Genomic DNA, 27671 nt, shown 5'->3' with positions numbered 1-27671 from the left:
CCCGCAAACCTCAATACGTCAACACCAGAACATAATATATTTTTTTTATTGCAATATGTTTCAAAATTACAAAGGGTGATCGTAAAAATGTAATCCACATTACAAAACAATGTCAGAAATCACAGAAAAAAAAAAAATAATGTATTTCAACTTCTTTATTAATAATTTGAACTACATAATTTTACAAAAAATAATTATTATTAAATAATCTGTAAAATAGGTTTAACAATATTTTTATGTGGTCAACTATAAAACTATAAGACTACAGATTTAGTCACTGGAAAACAAAATTTCCGTTTACACTAAAAATAATAGCTACTTGGCAGGTGCCTCAAATTGCTCAGAGTGGATGTTTGGTAATCAAAATAAACTTTCCAAGAATTAAATGTATAGGCACATCTCTGAAATAAAACTATCAATGATTTTTTTATTAAAACAATCATTTTCCGAGCAAAATTAATGGACACCTCTATCAACCTATATTCATTTAGATGTGGTTATTGACTTTGCATTGACGTAGAGCTTCATTGAAGCCATCACAGAGTGACAAGTCGTGCTGTTGTTGAGCACATTCCAAGAATTGCTTGATCTCCCACGCGCATGGTCCTTGAGCCGGCTGTCCCTGGTATTGATTGTAGGTTTGAGCTGCAGGAGCTGCTTGCTGTTGCTGGGCTGGCTCGCTGCTTCCACCACCACTAAACATACCTGTTAGAGCACTACCAGCCACATGACCCTAGAATAAAACATTACATAATCTTCAAAATAGTATCTAATGAAAAAAAAAACATTTTTACAACACTTGAGAACATTAGTGACAGAAGATAAATAAATTGCGATTAATAAATTGAGGCAAATGTTAATGTCAAACATTATTATTTAGTTTCAGTTTCTAGGTGGACACGCAAAAAAATCACTACTTTTCTCTACATTTATAAAAATATCACTCAAGTTTCAGTTTAGATTTGTTTATTTATTTGTTCCAATTATATTTTTTTTTCTTTGTCATTTGAGATAGTAGACTCCAAATAAATTTTTAAGTAAAGGGGCAGTGTGATTATCTTATCTTCTCGAATAAAAAGTGCAAATCTGTCTCACTGGTGACATATTGGCAAAATCAATTATTGATTTGGTTTTTTTTAGGATTGTAGTATTACTGGTGGCTCGGAGGCCTTTCCAGTTTCACCAGGATAGGAATTGCGTTGTCTTTATTTGTATCAAAAAACAATCTGTATTTAAGTTATTTCTGATTGACTTAGCGCTACATTAGTTAGCGGCCCTGGGTGATGCACAAGGGTCATCAGTTCAATTCTCACATCAGGCAAACATTGTGAATTTAGAAAAAAATTATTAAAAAAGTTGATGAAATAAAATAATCATACTGGATGTCAATTAAAAATACTGAAGTGTACTGTGTACTGAAGTGTGTATTTTCAAGTTATGTAATGAAAATATATCCATCCAATTTATAATGGAAATATATTGCACGACCCTCACACTCGACCAATGCTTAGCTTGCTTAGGCGATAAAAAAAAATACCCTATATATTTCAACTGACATAATAATATGAGAATATGCCCCTATAGTGGCAAAACATGTGATGATGAGCAATATTTTGAGTGACGCAGTTGCGTAAGTCCCAAATAGGATGGTAGTATGTACACTTGTAGGCTCACAATATGCCCCCATAATGCCATAGCGCTGGTGAAGATCAGCACTCAAGATTCATAATTTGTGACTTTTTTAAACATGTTCCTCAACTAATAAAATTTAAATGAATACATTCAATAATAAATGAATCATTATCACATGTGGCCAAGTTCAAGTTGCTTTGGCCATTTGCCAATATGTAGTAAAATGGGAAAAATAATATGACCAATTATTTCAAGCTGTTGTGAAATCGAGAACTTTCTGCTTTATTCTGCAGAGAACTAGTTTTGGTGTAATTCAATTTTCAATTACGTAATACAGTAAATACGCACCACAGCCGATCCTACAGCTACGCCACCAGCCGTGGCAGCCATCTGCCCGAATAGCGAGGGCTGCTGAGGTTGAGCTACTGTCGTAGCCGGGGTCGATGGAGCCGCACGAGCTGGTACATTACTTGGCGGGGGAGCAGCTCTAAAAATTTAGGTGTATAAGTTTTAACTAGTTATAGGTTATACTACACTAAAATCTGAAGAACACCACGGAATACAAAACTTACCTCCTTTGAGGCGCTGGTGGAGGGCTTGCTGATCTTCCTCGTCGAGGCATGATTTAATCAACACTTAAATCGGAAACTTTACTTCTGTATTATCAACACAACAGACGAAATTGAACTGTCATTGAATGATTTAATTTGAAGTCTTTTGTCATGTTAGTGACGTCATCGAGTTGTTTCTAGAAATTTTGAACATGGAATTGATCATAATGGAACTATAGAATTAGATTTGATTATCTACTTATCTCTTTTTAGCTTTAAGCTTCTTCAGCCAATAGACAGCGAAAGAAAGTATTGTGAAAAATTTCATCCGATTTCTGAAATTTTCACGAAGGAGTTTGCGCCTAAACATCCTCATAATAGCATATTGCAAAAAATGATTGCCGACCGAAAAAGAATTTAAAAACAGTACTATTCTAAGCTATAAATCTATTTGAAAAATTATATCATCATTAGACTTGAAAAGGTTACCAATCTGGATTGTTAAAAAACCAATCATCATAAACTTAAAAAACAATTATGTAGCTCAGCAAATGACTTTTGAACATCATATCGAGCAAGATTGGACTGCTAGTTAATTGTCTTTACAGCAGGCACTTGGGGATGACTAAAAAAATTGTAATAAATATGTAGTTAAATACTAATGTGTTAGGTTTTTAAGTTACTAACATAGATTTTAAGTAATGTAAGTATGGGTTTTACTGAATTAAAGATTAAAAAAAAGTTTTTGTCGTTTTAGATTCATAACCTGTAATGTGGTCAAATATCGTAGCATTATTCTTGTGAACATATAATTTAAAATAGACGTAAGATATCCTCTTATTTAATAGGCGTAAGAGATTTCTTAGAACACTTCAAGTGTTCAAAATAAACTGTTGACTGTGTGAATGAGAAAAGCCGAAGATCAGTCTCAGGGCTGTAAGCTCACACGTCTCTGTCCAGCGGTGTAGAAGTGTACATTTATGATGGTAATAATTAATGCTTTAACTGGAAGATGTTAAAATAATGTTTTTCTTTCACAAAATTTCAACAAAATTCTTTCTTTTAAAAAAACTTATTTTTGGGATTGATAATCATGAAATAGTTTTATTTATTTACCATTGAAATCCCTTTTTCTAAAACGTATCCCCTATGTAACACCCATTTATTTGTCTGGCTTGCAATTGATCTGTTTAGTTTTGGTTATTGTTTTGGATAATAAATTTTGAGTACCTATTGGTCGCCCTGTACACACTTGGCGACGCACCGTAGAGAGTGAGATGAGGACTGCCAACGTGACCTGGAGTGATGTCAAGGAGCAAGCGCAAGACAGGGTAAAGTGGAGACAACTTGCGAGGGCCCTATCTACCAGCGGGGTACCCTAGGACTACAACAACAACAACAACCTATTAATAGTTACTCAACTTTTTTGCACAAGAGCTGTAAAACACTATCTCCATAGTATAATTTTTAGTTGATATTTAGATTATTTTGTAGTATATAGTTTCAAAGTGAAGTTATAAGTATAAAATGAGGCAAACATAACAAATTATTCAAGCATGTCTTTCTTTTGTTTGTTCGCTAATGTTAAATTTTGAAATATGTATAAAACAAGCAAGCCTTTCAAATAACCATATTCTAGTTTTCTACAGAGTCAAGATATTGATACCTGCCACCCCGACGAGACGACATTTTAATTTACAATAAAACTTAAAATTTGGTACTTCATTCTACATTGTTGAAAAATTGAGTTTATAAGTATTATTATTATTCAACAGATTTCAATCTCATTAAGTGTATTTCATGACACTTGTCAGATTTTAGTTAAACAAACTCATTGCTTTTAGCAATGTACTTACATACTCCACTGATTAAATACTATTTTTCTTTTAAATAGATAACATACTCTTTTTATGACTGAAAATGTTTTTTAGACTCAATCCATAAAGCCATAGTTAAAAGGTACCTAGCCAACTTTTGAGTTTGGTCAATAATAACAGTATGCAACATAACATAATGTTACTTGGAGCCATATTCTTTTAACAGGAGCTTACTATTGCCTTCGTAAATTTCCTGCCTGTCTACAACTCTTATACACTCGTGTATATAACTTAAAATAACTATCCGTGAGACCACTTGAGAAAGAAACACTATGGAAAATTAAATCTAATCTGCTAGCGTGTGCCAAAAATGATTTCTAGAAACACATAATGGGTGACCACAATGCATTAGGGTAGGTGTTCACAGTTACATGTACACTCTCTACCTAGATTTCTGCAATTTTTTAGATTTAGCAATTTAGCTTATTTCATTTCTAAATGTTTTTGTTCACCAATGTGATAGTATGAAATGCACTATTGAATAACTTATTTTAATTTTAAGCATTTCGGCAAACGCCTATTTGCTCTACGATATTACTGATGCTGAAGTTGTACAAAACTACAAAATAACAAAAGTCTGAAATCAAAATACATTATTACGTTTGATAATGACTATAACAGTGAATCAAATCCGGACCAGTATTATAATACTCAAATACATTAATCTTTAGTTTCGTAATTTGATCTATGCCTATGCTCCATGTTTGGCTTTTTGAATTGCTAATTAAGAAGCTGGCTGATTTAAGAAGCTTGAGATTTTAAAACTTATTTGGCTTAAAAGCACAAATACCAGGTCTTGTAGAAAACGACAAAAACAAAGCTTGACAGTTTGACAGTGACAGATAAGTACCGGCACGTGTTCCCGCGCCGCATCGTGGTTGACTAATTGAATATATTCACTTCATTCAATCAATTCTGTTCAGTCAGTCATATAAGTATCTGTGGTTAGTTATTGTTTGTGTGACCGCGTGATTATAATTTATCGTAAATCTTAATTTGTGCACTATTCTTAGTTTCCGCGAAAGAATTTAGTCAGAATGGGAGAGATTGAAAGCGGTCAAAACATTCACGTGTTCCTCTTGTCGGCAACTGCAGTTTTAGTCTGCGTTTTGTTGCATTTCATTTACAAAATTATATTCCGCAACAAAAACCAAGCGGTGGAGGAACGTGAGAGAGAGAACAATTCTGGTAAGGGTTAGAATTAAATTTTAGAAGCTTCTAAATTTTTTTAAATAGTTCTTAATTATTTTAAAAACAACACCAGAAAATTCGCCGAATTTTTTTAGCAGATTCAAATAAGTTGAAGGTATGTACGTAAAAGCATAACTATTTACCGGCAACGGACACAGTAGGTACCTAGTATGTATCTCATGCGGTTTTTGTGCTATGCGAGCGGATGCTATAACTGTACTTGAAAAGTTGACTTGAGAATGTACCTGACATACATAGAATTTACGTCCTCAACAACTGTACTCTGTAAGTCATTGAACTAAAGATCTCATATAATTAATTATAGAAAAAAATATGTGTTAATGATCCCATTATTTTACATATAAAGCTTAAAGAAAATGTCGTCGATAATTTTCTTTAAAGAAAACCTAAAGTATAAGAAAAGTACGAATTTTGACTATATAATGCAATTTCATGTTCAATTTATTGATTACATTTTACAAAAATATATAAAATAAAATATGTACTAGCATCTTATTGTTCTCTATTGTTAAGTATCACAAAGCCATTTCTTCTGTAATAGAACTGAAGAAGTACATTGTAGCTTGGAAAGAAAAATAATTATTAAATTAAATAGTACAGTTAGTACAGGGCTTCTGAATATATATATATTTATGTAAATTGAAATGAATAAGTAACACATAAAGGCCTAATAACAGAAACTTATGGTTAGGACAATAACATATCGTCACCATCTGTGCAAATATTGTTTTCCAAGACAAGGCAGACTATGACTATGCCAGATGGAGGAATCAAATATGAACATTTATATTGTACACAGATATGTCTAAATCTAATTTTTGTTACAAAAGGTAACATTTATGTATTCTTAGATAAATATAATATGTAATGTAAAAAAATTAAAAATACAAACTTTCACTGCATAATCATAATTAAATAAATATGATTTAAAAGATGAATTAAAGTATTAAAAAATAATACTTAATTGATTTTGGAAATGATCTGCCGGTTGTTGTTTTGTTAGTCATAACAAGTTATAAAGTTGCTCATGCAGTGCAACCGAGCTCAAGTCACTTTCTCTGCTGAGATAAACTGAACACTTACATAACAGCACTGCTTTCAAGACACTCGATTTGTAACTTTTAAAAATAATTTTATGCTGTGTTCATATCTGCTTATTTGTTTACATGATTTTTGTACTGATAAAAACCAGGAAAAAATATATAAACATGGTAACATCAAAAGGAAGGGTTTTCTTTCATCTTATTGCCTAAATCAAAATCATTACACTTTCGAATATCTTACTCAAAGATGACAATAACAAGAGTTTTCCCTTGGGGCAAATATCATACAATCCACCAGACAGTAAGTGGTCATGGACATCAACATTGCTATAAGCAAAGCCAAATTGCTGCCTGACATTTGATCTATCATAGCTATACGAAGCAAATGTCAGTAGCCAGGGTAAACTAGGGGTATAGAAATTTGATAACCACTTAATGCTAGGCAGGCCATGAGCTAGCCTGTCTGTATACAGCAATAAAAATGAATCATATATTTAAATTTTTTCAAAAGTATCATTTCGAAAGTATTTTAATTCTCATATTTCATACATACATACACATATTATTATATTGTAATTCAACCAAAATCATCAAGTTGAACAAATACTTACTAGTTGATAGGAGTCTTTACCACCCAATAAGCCCTAATCCACATCTCGATTGGTTCTCATGCTCTCCCCACTGGCGTAATCCTTAACGGATGTTTCGCGCGACAAAAAAGGCTTTAGTGAAGGTACAAATATTTCGTTCCCGGTCATCGTACTCGTCGAGCCCTTTGTCGCTTGCGATTAATTAATTAACAACCCCCAGACACAGCCCACTGAGTTTCTCGCCGGATCTTCTCAGTGGGTCGCGTTTCCGATCCGGTGTAGATCGAAGCACGGCTCTTGCTAGGGTTCGTGTTAGCAACGTCGTCAGGTTTGAGTCCCGTGAGCTCACCTACTAGTTAAGGTTACGCTGAAATAACCTCTCAAAGCTATCAGCTTAGGTAGGAAAAAAAACTTCGTTCACTCTCCAGCGGCTATTAGTCATCGCATAACTCAAAAGAAGAGTTTAGGCGATATTTTAAATATGTAGTTAAAATTGATAATGGACTCTCTTTTTATTTAAAGTTTCATAATAATATTTCCAACAATAATTACTAATAATTTTCAAAAAAGGCCAATTAAGAAATTGCGAGTAATAAATTAAAATCTATATAATATTACATTGCGTTTTGACGATCTCCCGTGCGCTGAATTGACCAGATAGACTGACCAACACTCCACGATACACGTCATAGGCAGTAAACACGACATAACTGGCATTGGTATTGTGGAGCATGCAATTGTACTCTTCTAAAATTAGGCCGACTGAGAAGAAGAGAAATATCTGACAAACAAAAAATATAATAAAAAAAAGGAAAATAAAAAAATAAAAGTTTTTCCTCCTAAACTACAACAAATTTGGAATAAATATAAATAAATAGTGTGGCCTAATATATTTTCTATGTGCTAGGAACGTGTGAATCATTATCCTTAAACACATGTCCAATGCTTCATTCCTTTGAACTTATGAGTAATAAATTGAATCATCTATCGTATATGCGTAGGCGTGTACAGTTATAAAAATACTTTAGGAAAATATATTGTTCTATTTTAAAATACGAACTATTTGCCAGTGTTTTAAGATTTGACCTTATGGATTTAAATATATGTTTTTTTTTATTGCTTATATAGGTGGACCCACCTGGTGTTAAGTGGTTACTGGAGCCCATAGACATCTACGACGTAAATGCACCACCCACCTCGAGATATAAGTTCTAAGGTGTCAAGTATAGTTACAACGGCTGCTTCACCCTTCAAACCGAAACGCATTACTGCTTCACGGCAGAAATAGGCAGGGTGGTGGTGGCTACCCGCGCGGACTCACAAGACTTTCTACTACCAGTAAAAAGTATTTTTTTGTTGTCTGGGCCTCGAGACTACTTTAAATGTGCTCTGGAAGTGTTAACCCTAATTGAATGTAACATTGTCCATCCTTTTATAATTGCCGATACAGTAAACTACAGTTAATATTGGTTTCTGACGTGATGCAATCGGCAGTGGTAGGGTATGTTGAAAAAAATATTTATTTTTATTATTTTATGAATTGTTTTCGAATGAAACCTAACCCAAGAGATATCAATCTGTTAATACTACCGTTTATCAAGTTATATGTAACTTACTATAAAACAGCTATCACGGGAATCAAAGCTTATTGTTTTAAGCTATTGTTCAATTATATCTTATCGATTTATTGCTTAGCGAACTATTAAATAACGTAAGTGAATATTGTAAAACTGGTTTATGAAGTAATAGTTTAATTTTTTTTATATTCATCCTACACAAATTCTTTTGTGGAAGATAAAGCCGATAACAGTTTTAAGCTTCCAATGACAATCATTTGTAGCGTCTCAAAGTAGACTTCAGTCTGAATAGACAAAAATTATCAAACGTCCAAGCAAAGTTACAGATTTATTACGTAAGCGTGATAACAGTAGATTTCAGAAACATCGCTTCGGATAACAGAACAGACAGTGATACGACACGTTGCTTTATAATCTATACGTAAAAAGCGTCAAAATAGTGTGGAAACACCCAGAATAACGAGAGAAGTATCGATTGGCAATGTGCAATCATAATAAGATTAAGCACGTTGCCTTCGAAGGCTGGAGGTGATTCAAAATTTGATTGTAAACAATAGCTCAATAGCTACAACCTTTGTAATGTTATTTTATAGAACATTAAATGTAAGGAGATAAACAAAACGAATTAAAGAATAAACATTGTGGTAGTAGTAGTAACAATTTGAAATTTCATTAGGCGGAGTGTGCAATTGTGGGCGTTCGGGCCGTTTCTTTTTCGAATTATAAATATATTCTCAACTAAAATAAAAAATTTTATTGCTTGTATAGGTGGACGAGGTCACAGCCCACCTGGTGTTAAGTGTTACTGGAGCCCATGGACCTCTACATCGTAAATGCGCCACCCACCTTGAGATATAAGTTCTAAGGTCTCAATGTAGTTACAACGGCTGCCCCACGCCTTAATTAAATGTTCGCCTTAATTAAATGATTGAGATTTCACGAGTAACGTCTCAAACCCAAAATTATTATTTGGCAAGTAAATAAAATTGGTAATTTTCTCAGTAATCATTTCCAATCTATGAATGAATTTGATTATTAAATGTTATTGAAAAAAAATCGTATTTATACTACACGATGTGTGAATACCACTCCCTCTCCTCCTAGCTTTTCTCCCATACTGAGACTAACCAGCTGAAGCTCGAAGACTGCTTCAAGTTATAGAATCTGCAGTTTGAATTTTCAAGAAGCCTTTGCCTCATGCCATACGAGTACAATATTTTTTTTTTGTTAAAGGCACTCTCACTGATGAACCGCCGTGTGAAGCCGTTGCGGAGACACGCGTCGGCGGTAAAAGCAAAAAACGCCCAGCATGGAAAGGAAAAACGGACTTCAGCCATCCCTGGCTTATGAAGAATCTCAAGGGTCATCCCGGAACGGTTTTGTTAATGGATTTCTCCGCCAACGGCAAGTTCATGGCCGCTACCTGTGATGGTAAGTTCTCTCCAACATTTACAAATGCTTAAATTAACATAGTGAGTGAGTTTCTTTAGTACTTGAACTATAACGTGCCTAATATAAACTGATTCCGCTGTAGGGCTCTTTTGTCACGTATGGCCAATAGATACGAACAATAATTAATAATTAAGTTTGTGTGTTAGCCATGTGTTATTGTGTAAATAATGTAACAATCTTTAAAAACAATAACTGTAATAATACGTAACGTTTTGTACAAAAATAATGTATTTTTAATTAAATTTACGTTTTGCATCATGTATACAAGGAACTCATTCGCAGTTGACAAAATATAGCGGTATTTGTTATTTGTTTTTATCTTTACAATAACACCGTTAGAATAATGGCCACATGTTCACACAATATTTTAATCACTCGGAACTTTTATGGCACGTGTAATATCCCTCGTCCTTGCCGTTACAGCCATATATTCGTATGTTTTTATTTTATCACACCTGAATATGATAGCACATTAAATTCTATTTATATAACGATTAGAATAACTGGTGAATATGAGGCCATTGTAAGGAAATTTATCAGTAAAATGACGTCTCATATAACATTGGTTTGAATATGGTATTAAGTTGAAATCTTTATGATGAATTAATAATACAGTCAAAATCTGTTATAACGACATCGAAGGGACTGCTCATATTCAGTCGTAAAAACCGATAGTCGTAACAACCGGTGATGCTTAATGTGTATTGTTCAAGTACAAACAAATCGATAGGGAATTATTGGAAAAATATATTTACATAATACGCGATTTTTCTTCAATATTAATTTGTTTTCTTTTTCTTTGCAACATTTTGAAAGTTTCACGAATAACCCCACAAAATTTTGGTGCGTCTTGTGTATAGATAAGTAACAAACTAACTGAAGAGATATGAAGCAGCGGGCTTTGACTACCGCATGCACGTGTTTTGTTTCTAAGAATTAGAAAAGACCCTACACTAAACTAAATCCTATTGTTTTCTTTCCTGATTTTAATAGCCATTGAAGACAAATGTGGATACCTATTCAAATTGTTTACAATACAGCTTAGCCGGTCGTTCTAACAGATCTAATTCTCCGAAATATTAGTTAAATGTGGTCGTTTTATGAGGTATGTCGTTATTACCAATGTCGTAGAAAGCAATATTTTTAATAAGGCGGTCATATGGCATTCAGCCGGGACCTTTGTTCTTGGTTATTATAACCGGCATGTTGTTCTAAACGATGTCGCAGTAAACGGTTTTGACTGTAGTTATAAAAATATGATTTTACTGGTAAATTTCACAGTTTTTTTTTATGTTGTGCTAATAATTCACGACTTCGAATTACGAGCGAGATGTGTGAGGTTGGAGAGATGTAGCCTTAGTTAACATGTATTCCATCAAGTCATAACGAAGCGGATTGGCTCCAAAATCCATAATAAAAGTTGATTTGACGGAATACATATCCGATTTATATGGTTAAGCGAATGCAATTCTATGTTGAAGTTAAAAAGTATTGTAAGTTAATATAAATTAGATCGGTTTTGATGTAAGCGTGCCCTCATACTCTTCAGCTGCCGTAACTTACATAATCATTTAATTTTTCAGACAGTATTGTATTCGTGTAGCCATATCGAATTCGCTAATCCGGTGAAGCCATCAGATAAATAGTTTTTGATTTATTTCGATAAGTTCAGTTTGAGATTGAAACGTATTTGTGAGACTTGTCTGAAATTGCTAAAATGTGTAGACGTATTTTTTTATGAATATGTTAATTGTTATGGTTCGTCGTTTATTTGATGGTTCCACAAGGAAGAGTCGGGTTTGCTAGTCAAGGTCTTGCCGTGTTTTTGTCGATGCGTTGCTACCACTGTTATGTGTAATTTGGAGGTCCGACGGTCGAAGTCGTCCCAAGGCTATTTAACTACATACATATAGTTAGTCAGAAACATCTTTTTTTTTCATTAAATATGTAGCTAATTTTTTTTAACTTGTAAATGCGTCGTATTGTAGAAGATTTATATTTCATCTTAAAACCGTAATTAATTGTAGAAAGCTAAGATAGTAGTTCAATCGATGATTATTAGTTACATTAGAGTTGGATTTAGTTATATTTTTATAAGCATGATTATACTTGCATTTTATATGTAGTATTCAAGCAGTCCTTTTTTATATAGATGAAGCAGTAAAGTGTATATCGATAACGCGTGCTGTGTCTTAGCATTCTTAGATAAAATTCAAACTGTCCTTCAGTTTCTTAGGGTCAAAAACATCTAAGACAGCTCTTGTTGATAATATACATTTAAGGAACGTCGCAGTTCGTGATAAGGAACAGCATCGATCCGCTTAAATCTGGTATCGGTAAAATGAAGAGACATAGGACGAAGCGACGGGTATATTTCTTTTTTTTTTTGCCAACCCTACTTCCTTCAGACCAATTATACATATTGGATGTAACGTAGTACATAATAAATGTTGAATCAAATCATTGAAAAACGATTCCGTGTTCTACTGCCCTCCATAATTTATAACTATAATTTTTGGTAACAGTAACTAAGACCATCATGTATTTTTATCATGAGTCACTAAATTTTTATTATATCGATTGACGTTCTTCAATTGTGTGTCTCGAAGTGTATAAATTGTGAGCGATTGTTGAACTAAATAGCTTTGTTAATGTCATTCGTTAGAGATTTGTTAGAATCGCGGTGAAAAATCAGTTTCCCGCTCTAGTTACGGTAATGTTGTGCTAGTTGTGACGTTGCTCTGGCCTGTGGCGATAAGCTTTGGAACCGGAATGATCGCAGATACAGAGGTCGGTGACCTCGCCGAAACGTCTGCGACCGTGTTCCGCAGGCTTTGTTTATACCGAATGTTAACTAGGTCGAAATATGAAATACACCGAACGCGATTAATATGTCGCGATCCGCTTTTTGATCACGACTGGCCTTTTGTTTAACCACATTATCGACTTTCCACAGCCGCCGTTTATGTTTAGTTTCGTTTGTGTACTCAAGTACCGTGTACAAAGTAAGATCGTGAGGTAAAGATTGTTTGAAAATGTTACAAGATCATTTCGAACCAAGAATAGATTTACGAATGCCAACTTTGTATTAAGAATTGATAAAAATCGTCTTTTTGAATTGTCAACCGTTTATTATCGGCTTAATGTGAGTTTTGCGATTACCTTATTGACGTTTACTGGCAGTCTTACGGTCGCGTGGTGACCGCTACGAATTCGCGCCGTTTGTCAATTGTCATTAACGATGTGAAGCAGTGGTAATAAATATGTTACCAATTATGAATAAACAATTGCAGAATGCATGCTGTAGTTTCGGACATGCAACCTTACTTACTCATTAATCTTTTTCTGGCAAATGGCATGCGGGATGGCGGTAGGTACCTAACCGTACCGGCTTACAGTACTGATGACAGAAAAAGGCAAATAAAAATATCCACGTCGCTAAATTTTCACTTCAGTCACCTATCATAAAGAAGCAAGATAGAAATGTAAATCTGTCAAGACCAGACGTATTATCCAGATGTGTTATCGCTGACTATTAAGCTGGATTTTGTTTTATTGGCACATGTGATCAAAATGGTGTGGCTATATAACATAAAACATTGAGTACATATCAATAAACCTAATTCGTGTAACTGATAAAAGAGTACCCCTAGTAAAGTAACGATTAAAAAATTATCGTTTTTTTGCTTTTTCACTACACAGTGTACTACATAGTGATGGTGGAATATTGTGGATATGATTCCGTCCGAATTTCGTTTTTTAATTCCCTCCGAATGCATGCCAACATATGGCCTACCTAAGAATGGGTGCTCACTGTCTTTCGTGGCCATTAAGTAATCTCAGTGGCCTATCCAAGGTGCCACCTAAAACGCAAGAATTCTTTGTAATCTTGAGTACGAGGGCTACATTCATAACATAGTACAATATTTTTCTAACAGAACATTAAATTACGGAACACAAGATAATGTTTTGCTGGTGGTAAGTAAGGTATTAAATGTCGTCACGGTCGGGCAGAGTACCAACGAGGACGTTCGCGGTAGGTCGTCTCATGGTCATGCTTCACGCGTCATCGACCCTTGTGTTAGCTTCCACCTAGCTAGCTCATGATCGTAGCTTACTTTATTTCAATGTTTTTTTACCGATGATATTATTTACTAAAGAACGAACCGTGAATTTATGAGAATATAATTTTTATATTTTTATTCTTTATTAAAGCCATGCCACCTATTAGGTTAAGTCGGCTAGAGAACATAATGAAATCGAACAAATTGATGGCTTTGTAACGCGCTGTCTTCTCTCATACGCGCAAACGTAAATGTTTTTTTAAGAGTAATATACTTTGCTGCAATTTATACATCGACATTGTATTTTGATACTTTTAGTAAACATTTTTATGAGACACTCAATAAATGTTCGTCGAAGCTTATCTCTCAAAAAATCACTTAAAGCCACATCCAAATCGGTTCAGCCATTTGGCGATTAGCGGGCATAGATAGACAAAAATCCGTTAATGTTAATTTAAATGAGATAAAAGTAGCAGTTTTTGGGACGTAGTAAAATATAATAATATCGGTTTGAAATAAATACAAAATAAAACTAGAAGAGTTATTAAAAAAAACTCATTAATATGCATACTAAAAAACAAGTTTCTCACGAAAATATATACATATAGACATTATCCATCTTGTTTCGTGTTTTGAGGTGAATAAACTATAACCATGACAATGCAATGATAAATAAATAAATTCATAAAATATGTATTATGTTAATGTCTCATAATTCACTATTATAACAAAATTAAATACAGTTATTCAAAGTGTAATTTGCATCAATATGTTCTGGTTCATCTCTTTTGTTTTACAACGTACATTTTATAAAACGGTTAATATTTTTATTTTAAATTACATTTTTATTATTTTTGTATTATAATTATATTTGAACGATCCGTCTGGTCCGTAAATTTAACAGTTACTTATATTTTACAATAATTTAAAGGGGTATTTTTGGTTCTGAGAGGTAAGACAAAGTTGATGAAATAATCGACTATTCCGTTAATGAATTGAGGGGCCGGAGTTTGATGTTAAATATTTGAACTGAATTGATTCCACTATGGACGACTGACGCGTTGTAATAGATATACTATATGATGTCATTTATATGTAGACAACGGGATGTAGTCCCTATCCTGTCTCCATTCCCCATAATCCGTCCCTGTAATTGTACTAATACTTGTCCTGTCTCGGGTATTATAAGCCCGCAGAGAGGTACCATCACGCTGCCTGTTTCGCTAGCAAAGAAACAATGTGTGCCAATACTGGTGGTAAGACCTCTCGTGAGTCCGCGCGGGTAGGTACCACCACCATGTCTATTTCTGCCGTGAAGCAGTAATACGTTTCGGTTTGAAGGGTGGGGCAGCCGTTGTAACTACACCTGGAACCTTCGATCCTTACATCGAACCTTATATCTCAAGGTAGGTCGCGCATTTACGTTATAGATGTCTATGGGCTCCAGTAACCGCTTAACACCAGGTAGGCTGTGAGCTCGTCCACACACCTAAGCAATAAAAAATAAATTAAGACAGGATAGGCCGTGAGCTTATTCTCCTATCTATGCAGTAAAATAACCTATATTTTCCTCTAAAATTCCTGTTTCGAGTAATACATAGTAGTTAGGGTATATTATGACCTTCGCACTGGTTCTCATGATCTTTGTCTATACTCCGAAGAAAACACGAGCTCTTGTTTGAAGCGATGCCGTCACATTCACGTGGTAGTGTTTATAAATACCAATAATATCGCTTAACACCACGTGAGCCGTAAGCTCGTCCGTTCATCTCCAGTAATAAAAAGTACAAATCCAGAATTTAAATAAGTTAAATTTTATTTTACTACCTAGAGTGAATTTAAATCATTTCAACTGATAAGATCGTGTTTCGTCGTAGTCTTTAACCTTGGCCAGACCATTGAATACACTTCCTGGTAGCGTCGTGGTGATCGTCCTTTTGTCATAATATTATGACCTGTCGATGTCGTTCTTAACTTGAAATCCGTCTCGTGTTTTTAGAAGGGGCCATGCAATCTTTATACCGCTATAAAATTCAATATTGTTAAACGTTACTCGTACACTTGAGTTGAATAAAACGTATCTATATTACATTTAGCGAATAAACCAAATCATGTGGCCGTTTTAAATGTAATGAAGTGTGTGTGTGTGAAGTAATCATTTGTACCGATGTTAGGTATTCGAAAATCGGTAGTGGACAAGTGAGGAATATAATCCAATATATAATGGATTTGTAAATGCTATTTTTATCGCGTCTTTGAAGTTAGATCTTAGTATTCAAAATGGCGTGCTTATTAATAACTTTAATTTTCGAAAATAATTTATACAACGCGCGAAAAAGCTACTTTCAGATTGTGATGTCTATGACCCCAAGTAACCGCCCCAACGCCCAATGAATCATGAGTTCGTTATCCCATCTACGATAATAATAACTGAATAATGATACTTATGTTATATGGAATGAAATGTATAAAAAACATCGCTTCCTGCTTTTGCCGGGGCAACGTTATGAATGTGCCGTTTCATAACTAATGTTGTACGTATTCCTAGTTTCAAACACGTGTACCAATGCACACGCGATTTGTGTTACCGTCAAATGTAGAAAATCGTGTCGAGAATGCTGTCTGTATACACAGTTAAGTCATACTCTCGCAATGCAGTTGTAGCCATTACAATTCTCTACGTTGTTACAAATTATATTCGCGATCGCGGTTTCTTTTGAAACTCACGGGTGGAACAGGAAGCTCGTCATTTGTTTTGTAGGGAATGTAATCAAATGATGTCACGACCTCATGTTTCAAGAGGGGCAGCGAGATACATTCACGCGGTTTAGTTTGTGAGCGCCACTAACCCCTTAACATTAGATGGTCCGTTTAATAAAAGTAAAATGTATGAATATATTTGATCTGTACCCCGTTTGTAGGTTGCCATGTTGCTTCGTAATACAATAGGCCATTAAATAATGCGATGGCTAGAATGATGGACAAGTCATACGAACTAACAACTGACCTCTGCGAATCGTTTAAAGCCAGCGAGATTTAATATCTTCCGCTCGAATGAATTTGTAATCGCAAAATGTTCTTAAAATAATTTAACATATGAAACATGCTTCATAAATATTATCGTCATCAACTTTTTTTTTATCGCTTAGATGGATGGATGAGCTCACAGCCCACCTTGTGTTAAGTGGTTACTGGAGCCCGTAGACATCTACAACGTAAATGCGTCTCCCACCTTGAGATAAGTTCTAAGGACTCTGTATAGTTACAACGGCTAGCCCACCCTTCAAACCGAAACGCATTACTGCTTCACGGCAGAAATGGGCGGGGTGGTGGTACCTGCCCGTGCGGACTCACAAAAGGTACTACCACCAGTAACTACGCAAATTATAATTTTGCGGGTTTGATTTTTATTACACTTTACCTTCACCGTGGAAGTAAATCGTTAACATTTGTTGATTACGTATTTCATATATTAATGTACTTGATGACAATGTAATTCTAAGTTGCACCTAACTGTAGTAGACTTGATAGCCTTTGTAAAATTGAAACCTATTAAAATTGTATGAATTATGGGAAATCTACCGTAATTAAATATAGAAACTATTCGAATCATTAGAAATGGATGACTGCCTTGACACTCTTGCTTGAGTGTCATCTAAACTACAAGATTTAATAAATGCTATTTATTATGTAAATTGTTACCGTTCATTATTAAAACAAAAGGTATCTTCTGTAATTAGAAAAAAAAGAACTACTAGTTTTGTAAACTAAAATATGCCTTTGAAATATTGCACAACTTTAAAAATATTTGTTTGATGTGTACAAAGAATTTTGATTTAAGTCGATATTGCCAAATATTGATGTAAATGTCATTGTAATCGGATTTTTTTTCGTAAGCTTCACAAATTGCATCGTAAACTTGATAAGAGAAAGCAATCAGTGTAAGTACAAACGATTAACATCGAAAGTAATAAAACACTACTGTTTCCGACATCTTGATAAGGATGTAATTTGTTTATTTGCAACATTAAATTTTATTTTAAGATTATACATAATTGAAATGATCTTGTATTATCCCTATTTTCAGGCGTGACACACGCTTACAGAACGCGAAATTCAAATCGAGTTTTCGCATATGATTAAAAGTAAATTATAAATAACAGACTTATATCAATAGCTTTTTATTGTCAGCAGTTTAGCAGTAGTATCACTCAATCATACCCGATCATGTGGACCGATTGATAAACAGTAGACGTCGCCCTAAACACATCATTACGGATCCTCCGGATCCATTAACGGTGCTTTTAGGTACCTCAAGCACCGGCCACCGTCGTCGCCGAACCCGTCGAACGACGAAGTTCTCGACGAGTAAATTAACCCATAGACACAGCCCACTGAGTTTCTCGCCGGATCTTCTCAATGGGTCGCGTTTCCGATCCGGTGGTAGATTCTGCGAAGCACTGCTCTTGCTAGGGCCAGTGTTAGCAACACTCCGGTTTGAGCCCTGTGAGCTCACCTCCACGTCAATAAAAAGCTAAAATAGCCTCTCAAGACTAACTATCAGAACAGATAGGATAAAAAAAATCACTCCACTTAGCTTCGCTTAGTCATGGCCAGATCATCTTTGATATAAAATTTCAATTATTACCCAACTAAGGTTTCCTAGTTGTATTAATTAATTGTGGAAGCATGGTGTTGTCCAAAGGCAATATTTTTGTACCAGTAGAAGTGCATCGAACATTTTCAACATCGATATGCGTATGCTAATTAGTGTCAATAAGTAATTGACACGTCTTAATATGTACTAATGTTTTTTTCATTTCGTTTGACTATCGGTTTCCTATCGAGGTGATAATTATTACTTCAAAGTTACGCAATCACATGCTTCACATATAATCGTTAACTACGACACAGACTGGTACATTATACATATTATTTAATACGTAGCATCGACGAGATAAAGTCTCATTTTAACAATTCATATTTAGTTCTGTAAATATAAATAATTACAAGGCTGTTTTGATTTCAATCTGTCTTTTTTAATTTTAGTTCTATGAGATGATTGGTTATAATCGGTAAATGACTGAAGCAAGCCGCAAAATTTATAGGATACCAGAAATCAAATGTATGAATGGATTGGTTATTTTGATACGTAGATATAACATTATAATTTATTGCTGGTGCACTAATATGTACAGTGGATGCCAAACATTGTGATACTATCCACATTTTAGCTCCGAAACTGCACGCACTTTCTGTTTTGGAGGATATAATATCCGTGGCATTTCGATGCGGTGTCTGAATTCGGGCAAATTGTTGACTCTGTGGGCTGTCGCAACCAATAAAGAGGTCCATTTGCACCAAAAAACGTACAGTAAAAGCTACTTATTCGCGGATTAAAAAAATGCGATCCAATTTTTTATTTATTTATTGCATATATGGTTGGACGAGTTCACGGCCCACCTGGTTTTAAGTGGTTACCGGAGCCCAAAATGCCGCCATCCACCTTGAGACATGAGTTGTAAGGTCTCACTTTTAACAGTACAATACATACAATTGCTATGCTAACGGCTAAAGATTTCTTTATTCGCGGATATAATTGGTACATCGATATATACACATTGATAAAACGGATTCCAATATGTAGGTATCCGACCGAATATTCTTTGTAAACGCGCTTTCACGGTTTTCGCGGCATATTTATGGAACATATACCACGCGAATAATGAACTTTTACTGTATAACAAAACAGATATCAGTTCAATCTGAACAAAACCAACACAAGGTCAGTTACGGTTATCATTTTTTAGACTTTTGTATGAAAAACGTCATGTCATTTCTTTTTTAGTTTCTGCGATCTTTTTTTATGATAAAATCGTCCTAGACAAGATAAGGACGTCGAAATCACGTTCATCATATCTGATATAGTATAAATGTATAATACATAAAATTAATATAACGATTTATTTCGTACGTCAGACTGAAAATTAGCTTAGGGACTAAGGGTAACCAAAATAACTAATAATAAAAACTACAATGCGTTTTAAAAACAGTTTTCTGCCACGCACAGTAAATCTCTGGAATTCGTTGCCATCAGCGGTCTTCCCCAACAACTGCGACATTGGGTTATTCAAGAAAAGAGCATATTCTTATCTGAAGGGTAGGCAACGCACTGGCGTAAACGCTGGTGACCGTGGGCGGCGGTGAATCACTTACCATTAGGTGACCCGTCTTGCTCGTTTGCCCATTAGTTGTTATAAAAAAAAAAAAAAAAAAAAAAAAAATTAGTAGGAGTTTATTTTATTCAGTTCTCTGTAAAATCTAACTAAAATGTTTACAAATTCTAGAAAGTTTCAGCATTAAAGAATCTGTAATAATCATAGCTTAAAATAAAATTCAAATTCAATAGAAATAAAATAAACAAGATCATGTTTGAAAACAAAATCATATCATGTTAAAATTCAATTTTATAATATAAATAATCCCTCATTAACTGAAATATCTCAAGACCCGCAGGTCGAATTGAAAATAAAAGCTAATCCGCTTTGAACTGGAAAAAACAACTAAATTAAGGTGACGTTAGGTGAATTATTTAATACGTGACACTATTATTAATTTTGTTGTTTTATTGTATAGATTAGAGTACAAGCTTACGGCCTACCTCGTGTTAAGTGGTTATCGAGGCCATCATCAACGTGAAAGCTGTCACCAACCTTGAGTCAGACTTGAGACATGAGGTCGAAGTCCATTGTATTGCTAAACGGCTGTCTCATCCTACACACCAGAACGCATGAGTGCTTTGCGATATAGAAAGCTAAAATGGCTGACATTCATCTGCTATTAAGACGATCGTATGTCCCACTTGATGGTAAGTGGTAAGCGTCGCCGATAGATGCTGACAAATAAAAGGCACAACTTAGCCATCCACTGAAATTACCAATTCAATACAATAATAAATAAAGAAAATCATATTAAATTTGTTCTAGATACATTTTACTGATTGTTGTTTGTGTTAGGAAAATTTATAGGCGATCTATAGTGAAAATTTAGTAATTTACAAGTAGATGAACGCATTGTCAGTATGAGATCAGCGATGACGAAACTCGCGCGTCTATGAGGTCAACGCAACTCTAGTAACCAATGGTCGCTTCACTACCTGAACCTTGGTTGAAATCAAGCAACCGGTATCACTTGAACCGGCGTTTTTGTAGAGGCTTTAAAAAGTTCTCGAAATGTTAAAACAAATAGGAATTAAGTCGTCGTGGCCTAAAGGATAAGACGTCCGGTGCATTCGTATCTAGCGATGCAACGGTGTTCGAATCACGCAGGCGGGTACCAATTTTTCTAATGAAATACGTATTTACCAAATGTTCACGATTGGCTTCCACGGTGAAGGAATAACATCGTGTAATATAAATCAAACCCGCAAAATTATAATTTGCGTAATTACTGGTGGTAGGACCTCTTGTGAGTCTGTGTTGAAGGGCGGGGCAGCCGTTGTAACTATACTCGAGACCTTAGAACTTATATCTCAAGGTGGGTGGCGCATTTACGTTGTAGATGTCTATGGGCTCCAGTAACCGCTTAACACCAGGTGGGCTGTGAGCTCGTCCACCCATATCACTACATACATAGTATAAAACAAAGTAGTTTTCTCTGTCCCTATATCTGTCTGTCCCTATGTATGCTTAAATCTTTAAAACTACGCAACGGATTTTGATGCCGTTTTTTTAATAGATAGACTGATTGAAGAGGAAGGTTTATATGTATAATAACATCCATTAAATAGTGGAGAAATCAATAATAAATTACAGTTTCCGAAGCGAAGCGAGGGCGGGTCGCTAGTAAGCAATAAAAAAAATAGGAAGCGGTTTTAGTAGGCCGCTATATGTGAGATTGAATCGGATATACTCCTCATTTGTATGTATCGTCATGTGGTGACCTTCCATTGTTTCGTTTCTGTAAATAGGCGGTGTTTAGTACGCGGACACGCTAATTTGGCGTGCACGAGCCCGCGTCCCGCGGATGCTGCGCCAGCGCGAATCGAAAGCGAAAGGAGTAATTTTACGAACAAAAGCTCTGTCTAAACGGATGCGGCCCGTTAAATAGTTCCGCTTGCCGACATGTAACTGTAATATTATGAAAGCGTAAAAGTTTCATTCCCAACGTTAATATTGTTTTTGCGTACAGCATACAGTGCGCGTTTGTGATGATGACGTTTATTTAAAATTAACATACACTGTCGGTTATCAATTGTAACTAGATGATATTTTTTTTTTGATAACGCCATCTTTTTGTTTCTTTAAAGCGTTTAGTTGCCCTCAATTAAGAAAAACAGTAGTATTATTATTCGCCAATACATGTCGGGAAGAGTTGTTTATTGAAAACACGAATAAAACAATATTTTCTGAAAATAAATCGTAGCTAGATCGATTTATCGCCCCCGAAATCCCTGTATACTAAATTTTATGAAAATCGTTGGAGCCATTTCCGAGATTCAGATTATATATACAAGAATTGCTCGTTTAAAGGTATAAGATATCTTGGTGGACAGTGCCCGTATAGTTCGCAGGTTTGCCGGCCGATTGTTGCCCACCTCACCGGAGTGTGTCCTGCCGTCCTAGCGGGCGAGACAGTATTTGATACAATAATAATAATAAGACAAGTCACACAAGGTCATCTGGCTCTGGATGTACACACATATAGAAATTAAACATTTTGACAAAGTGAAAACAAACTGATTCATCACGCGAATGTTTGCTCAATGCGGAAATCAAACCCACGACCCTCGGTCCGGCAGTTAGAGGCGCTTACTACCCTCGGAATTAGTCAGAGTTAAATCATCGTTGTTATTATAATTTCTAGTTCGGAAAGAGGCGTGTGGTAGTGATATAATTCCGATGTCGGATGAAGTGATATAATGTATGCGCGCGACGCGGCGCCCCGGACTACTTTCTCTTGAATTCGGTCGCGAAAGTTGTCTCACGACGCACTTTCTACCTCTGCACTTGGGTTTGTTTTGTTTTGATATTATCGGCGTTATCCAATATTACACTTTTTTTTTTACTATGAAAACGTGCAAGTGACGCTCTCTGCAAATGTCACTTGGCGAAACACGATAATTAAATAAAGTTGGATTATCGTGAAATCGCTGTGGTATTTTATCGTTTTTGCACGATATTTGTTTTACGCATATTCGATAAAATAACGATTATTGGTGATTATTACTAAATATTAATAAAATATCAAATACATGCTCATTCGTTGAAACGACATGCCAGCCACAGCTACAGATATCGGACGTAAATCACGCAAAAGAATACTAGAAAACTCCACTGACGCATCAACAACTGTATCTAGAATTAAATCATAAGCGATGAACGCTCAGAAAACAAAGACAGTAGAAACTTTTTGATGTATTTATATACTTTTTTCGTGGTCGCCAATTTGTCATTGAAAACAAAGATTATTGTATAATCGTACTAAAAATAGGTCACGCAGTTTGAGTCATAGAAATCAATAAACTAAGTAGTAATATAATATTTATTCGTTTGTACATTTTAGCTATAAATTAATATAGGAAAGCCTAGGTGAAATGACTAGATAACATTCATAACATAACAAGCACAGGCTACTTTCACCGTTGGCACATTTGGCTTTGACTATTGACTATATTATCCAATCGAATAACGAACGCTATGAGATAGAAATTTCGTAATTCAACAAGGAAAGAAGCGTCTGGAAGTATTCCTCTCGACGGAACTCTGATTTTCATGACGTGAACTTTTAGTAGTATGTACTCTGCGATTCATCTATTTACCTACCTTATTGTGTAAAGTTCAAATCCGGGTATCGACCTTTAAAATTAAACCTCCATGTTCGAATTGTAACGGTGAATGGTTAATAAATAACTGAGCTAAGTAAATTACGTTTTAATATCGAAAAGAAATACATTAAATATATTTATACACGGATAATTTAAAAAAAAAAAAAAAAAAAAAGAGTTTGTTATTATTACTCGTTGATAGTGCCGTTATTTTTCTGAATCGTAGTAATTTACTATGTAAACACAATGTTGCGATTGTCTGGCGTTGTAGGTATTGTCGACCACGTGGTATTTGATTTGATTAAAATTGCGCATGCGCTTAAAACGAGCTATCACGACCACGTGCTCCTAATCGCAATAATATCGTACTACTATATTATTACCTATTCATTAATTTAGTGAACGCGCTTATGAGCTCAATGAACTTTTGTTCGTTCTATTGACATTACTAAGACGTATTTTTTTTTAATTTGCTTAACGTAAAAACATCACAATTAATTATGTTTTATTTATAATTAATTTATGAAGCAACTGGAAAACGCAAAACCTTTAAAATTAAATGCTTTTTCATTAATACTTCAAGACACTGCTCATACTGCTGCCATCTATTGATGTTTTAAAGCGACTTTTTAAGGTCGCAGTGATTATGTTAAGGCCGTTTAGCAAGATGGCGCCAGTTGTAAACATTACAATAGAAACATCTAAAATGAAATTGTTATTATTCTACAACAGTATAGTAGTACAGAATTATGTTTTGTTATAACATACTTTAATATATGATAGAAGACTATATGATAGAAATAGTATATGATAGAAGAGTATGGAAGGAGAAAATATGTAGCGCCGACCCCAGGTAACTGGGAGAAGGGCAGGATAATGATAAATAATGATACTTTATTAACAATAATACTATTAAATGCTGGAAGCCTGCACTGTCTATACTATTCTCTTATCTATTGTTGCTCCGAGATTTTTGTAGTTTTGAGTTCCGGTCTGAAAAGTTTCAATCCTCAATGATTCCAATTCTATTGAGAAGTTCCGAATTGAAGCCACAGCCCACTTTGGAATAAGGCTCAGGGCTACTAACTGACCTTCGTTAATGGTCTTGTACATCTCAGTGACCGCTTAACACATGGCGAAACGTGAGTTCGTCCCCCAATATAGGTCCGTAAAAACTAAAATCATGAACCGAAATTGAGAATTTATTAATTTACTCATAATAATGTTCCACAATTTGATTCCTCGCTCTATCTCTTAGTACAGTCAAAACAAAAATAACATGTTATATAAAAACCGTCTGAACAAAGGAAAAAAATTTGTCACAATTAACTAATTCAAGGATACCGGTATTGATCAAAACTAGGAAAAGAGTAAACGTAAGAGGCCTTTTGTCTCCAAAAACCGTTGACTGCGGAAGGCGTCTGTCGGCTCCAGCCTTGTGTCTTAAAACCTATTTAGTTTATTAAAATTTTCGAAATGTAGGTTAACATGAACGAATGTTAAATAAAAATGTAAAATTAACAAAAGAGGTATTTGTCCGTTCGAAGAATATTTGTAAAAAAATATTTACCTGAAGAACCGAATTCTTTACATACTTTTGTTTGGCAATGCTTTTGCTGTATTAATATGAAATAGCCCCTTAGGCTACCAGAGAATAGGAAAGAAAAAAGAAATACCAGTATTATATTGACTTTTTTGTCAGTTTTTTTGTCCGTCAGACTTTATTTGTAGATGCTGGTTTATATTTTATTAAGTTATATTGGAAAAAAAACTTTAATAATTAAAACTAGCGTTTATTTACATATTTTCAATTCACAATTTCGGAAGTTTTGGACAATTTGTATTCTCCGTAGTCACGAACGACTGACGTTATTCGTAGATAATTGATCGACTATTTCTATTATTCGCGACACCCGAAAAAATAAATTTTACTAAAATATGTTAGTTCAAATTTTTGTCCAGATTCGGTATGACTCCACTAAGCTTAACTGTACAAAACCCGACGGTTTGTTCGTTTGCGAATCACGAAATTATGTATATATGTATATCCGACTTATGCATGAAGCAATCATATCAAATATGGTAATGCTTGGGTCGGCGAATATTCAATGTCATTACCAATGAATCATAATGTGTGTAAACTACTTATTAAACAGCTTTTAATGCGCAGACAACTATGAAAAACACCGATGTATTTGTTTCAGTTCTACTAGGTATACGTAATACTATAAGGATGTGCGTGTTCTATAATAATATTATCATTTAATGATACATGTGATGATATAATATATGATGATATAATAATATCACAGCAGAGTTGAGGTTCGCTTCTATTTTTTTTACTTTTTCTTACCTAAGCTGATAGCCTTGAGCGGCTATGTCAGCGTAATCAGGCGAGTAGGTGAGCTCACGGGGTTCAAAACGGGGGATTTGCTAACACTGGCCCTAGCAAGAGCAGAGCTTCGCAGTATCTATTACCGGATCGGAAACGCGACCCACTGAGAAGATGCGGCGAGAAACTCAGTGGGCTGTATCTATGGTTTAATTTACTCGTCGAGCCCTTCGTTGCAAGCGACGGGTTCGGCGAGGACGGTGACCGGTGCTTGAGGTACCTAAAAGCACCTTTAATGGATCTGGAGGATCCGTAATGACGTGTTTAGGGAGGTTTGTACTATGCGTTCGAAATACGTTCCTTTGTCTATCCAGCTAATATGCAGAGGTTTATAGTATAGAAGTCGTTATTGTAAATATTGTGGTACATACCACCAAGCACCAAACGAGCAGTTCAAATAGAATTGCTAATAAAAATGCCTGACGTGTGACGATAGCTGATTTTATATATGACATGTAATCCCTGATCTTCATGCTTCAAAATAAAGCATTGTATTTACTAAAAGTATAACTTTCAATGATTCATATTAATAAATACATTCTTAAATCAACATTTTTTTCGGATGCATCAATGACGTAATTCAGTCTGTTTTAAAATATTATAGTAATTTAGCTAGCCTTTTTGCAGTATGTTTAGGAAAACGATACTGCATGATGCATTACGAAATAGGACTGCCTATTGTGTTCATTTTCCTACTAGTTCCATATAAAACTAATTTCATTGAACTACTTACATTGAGATTTGAATAGAATCTTTACTGGTGGTAGGACCTCTTGTGAGTCCGCGCCGGTAGGCACCACCGCCCTGCCTATTTCTGCCGTGAAGCAGTAATGGGTTTCGGTTTGAAGGGTAGGGCAGCCGTTGTAACTATACTGAGATCTTAGAACTTATATCTCAAGGTGGGTGGCGCATTTACGTTGTAGATATACATGGGCTCCAGTAACCACTGAACACCAGGTGGGCTGTGAGCTCGTCCAGCCATCTAAGCAACAAAAAAAAAAAAAAACGAAATTAAAATAACCCTCCATGAAGCAATAAACGTATCTTGTCGTTTGCAGTCTAAAGTTTGAAATGAAAGTATTGATTTTTGATCATTACATTTTATTCTTTAACCAGATAACCTTAACCTGATAAATTTTCATTTTAAAAACGCTATATTTTTTAGAATTTCGTTTAATACCACGAACATCAATGGAATTCAAATAAATGCACCAACAATCAAATGGAATTAAGATACAAATAGACAATTTTTTATTATTATTTTGCAATTGTTATCATTAATCGTATTCGATGCTTAAGAGATACATATTATTTTAATTACAGTAGTTATTTAATGACTTACCACACTTTTTTTATCTTAATGACCTACTTATAGTTAACGATTGTTAATTAATACGTGAAAATGGACATTAACGGCTATCTTTAGCGCGGACATTAAAAGGTAGGGAATAAAAC

At 34.8% G+C, this 27671-nt stretch overlaps 2 protein-coding genes across 3 annotated transcripts in view; one reads left to right on the top strand and one right to left on the bottom strand.

Annotated features, from left to right (window-relative positions):
- Positions 1-143: 143 nt before the first annotated feature.
- Positions 144-2327, bottom strand: LOC100101187 (coiled-coil-helix-coiled-coil-helix domain-containing protein 2, mitochondrial-like; the record flags this gene model as incomplete). Its single annotated transcript, NM_001099815.1, is given in 3 exon segments — positions 144-733; positions 1981-2119; positions 2205-2327. Coding segments are annotated over 3 exon segments (435 nt in total). The 3' UTR covers positions 144-487.
- A 2567-nt stretch (positions 2328-4894) lies between these two features.
- The window catches only part of LOC101737318 (transducin beta-like protein 2), a 79779-nt gene continuing 57002 nt past the window's right edge, over positions 4895-27671 (top strand). For both annotated transcript variants that reach the window (XM_004932074.5, XM_038012286.2), the window contains exons 1-2: positions 4895-5248; positions 9716-9913. In XM_004932074.5, the coding sequence (XP_004932131.1) occupies positions 5098-5248; positions 9716-9913 (349 nt within the window). In that variant the 5' untranslated portion in view covers positions 4895-5097. The remainder of the gene's footprint in view (positions 5249-9715; positions 9914-27671) is intronic.

This window comes from Bombyx mori, chromosome 8 (genome assembly GCF_030269925.1).
Source record: "Bombyx mori chromosome 8, ASM3026992v2".
In the NCBI taxonomy this organism is placed as follows: Eukaryota; Metazoa; Arthropoda; class Insecta; order Lepidoptera; family Bombycidae; genus Bombyx; species Bombyx mori.
Note: the sequence above shows the minus strand (reverse complement) of the source record. Positions and strands in the feature narration are given on the sequence as shown.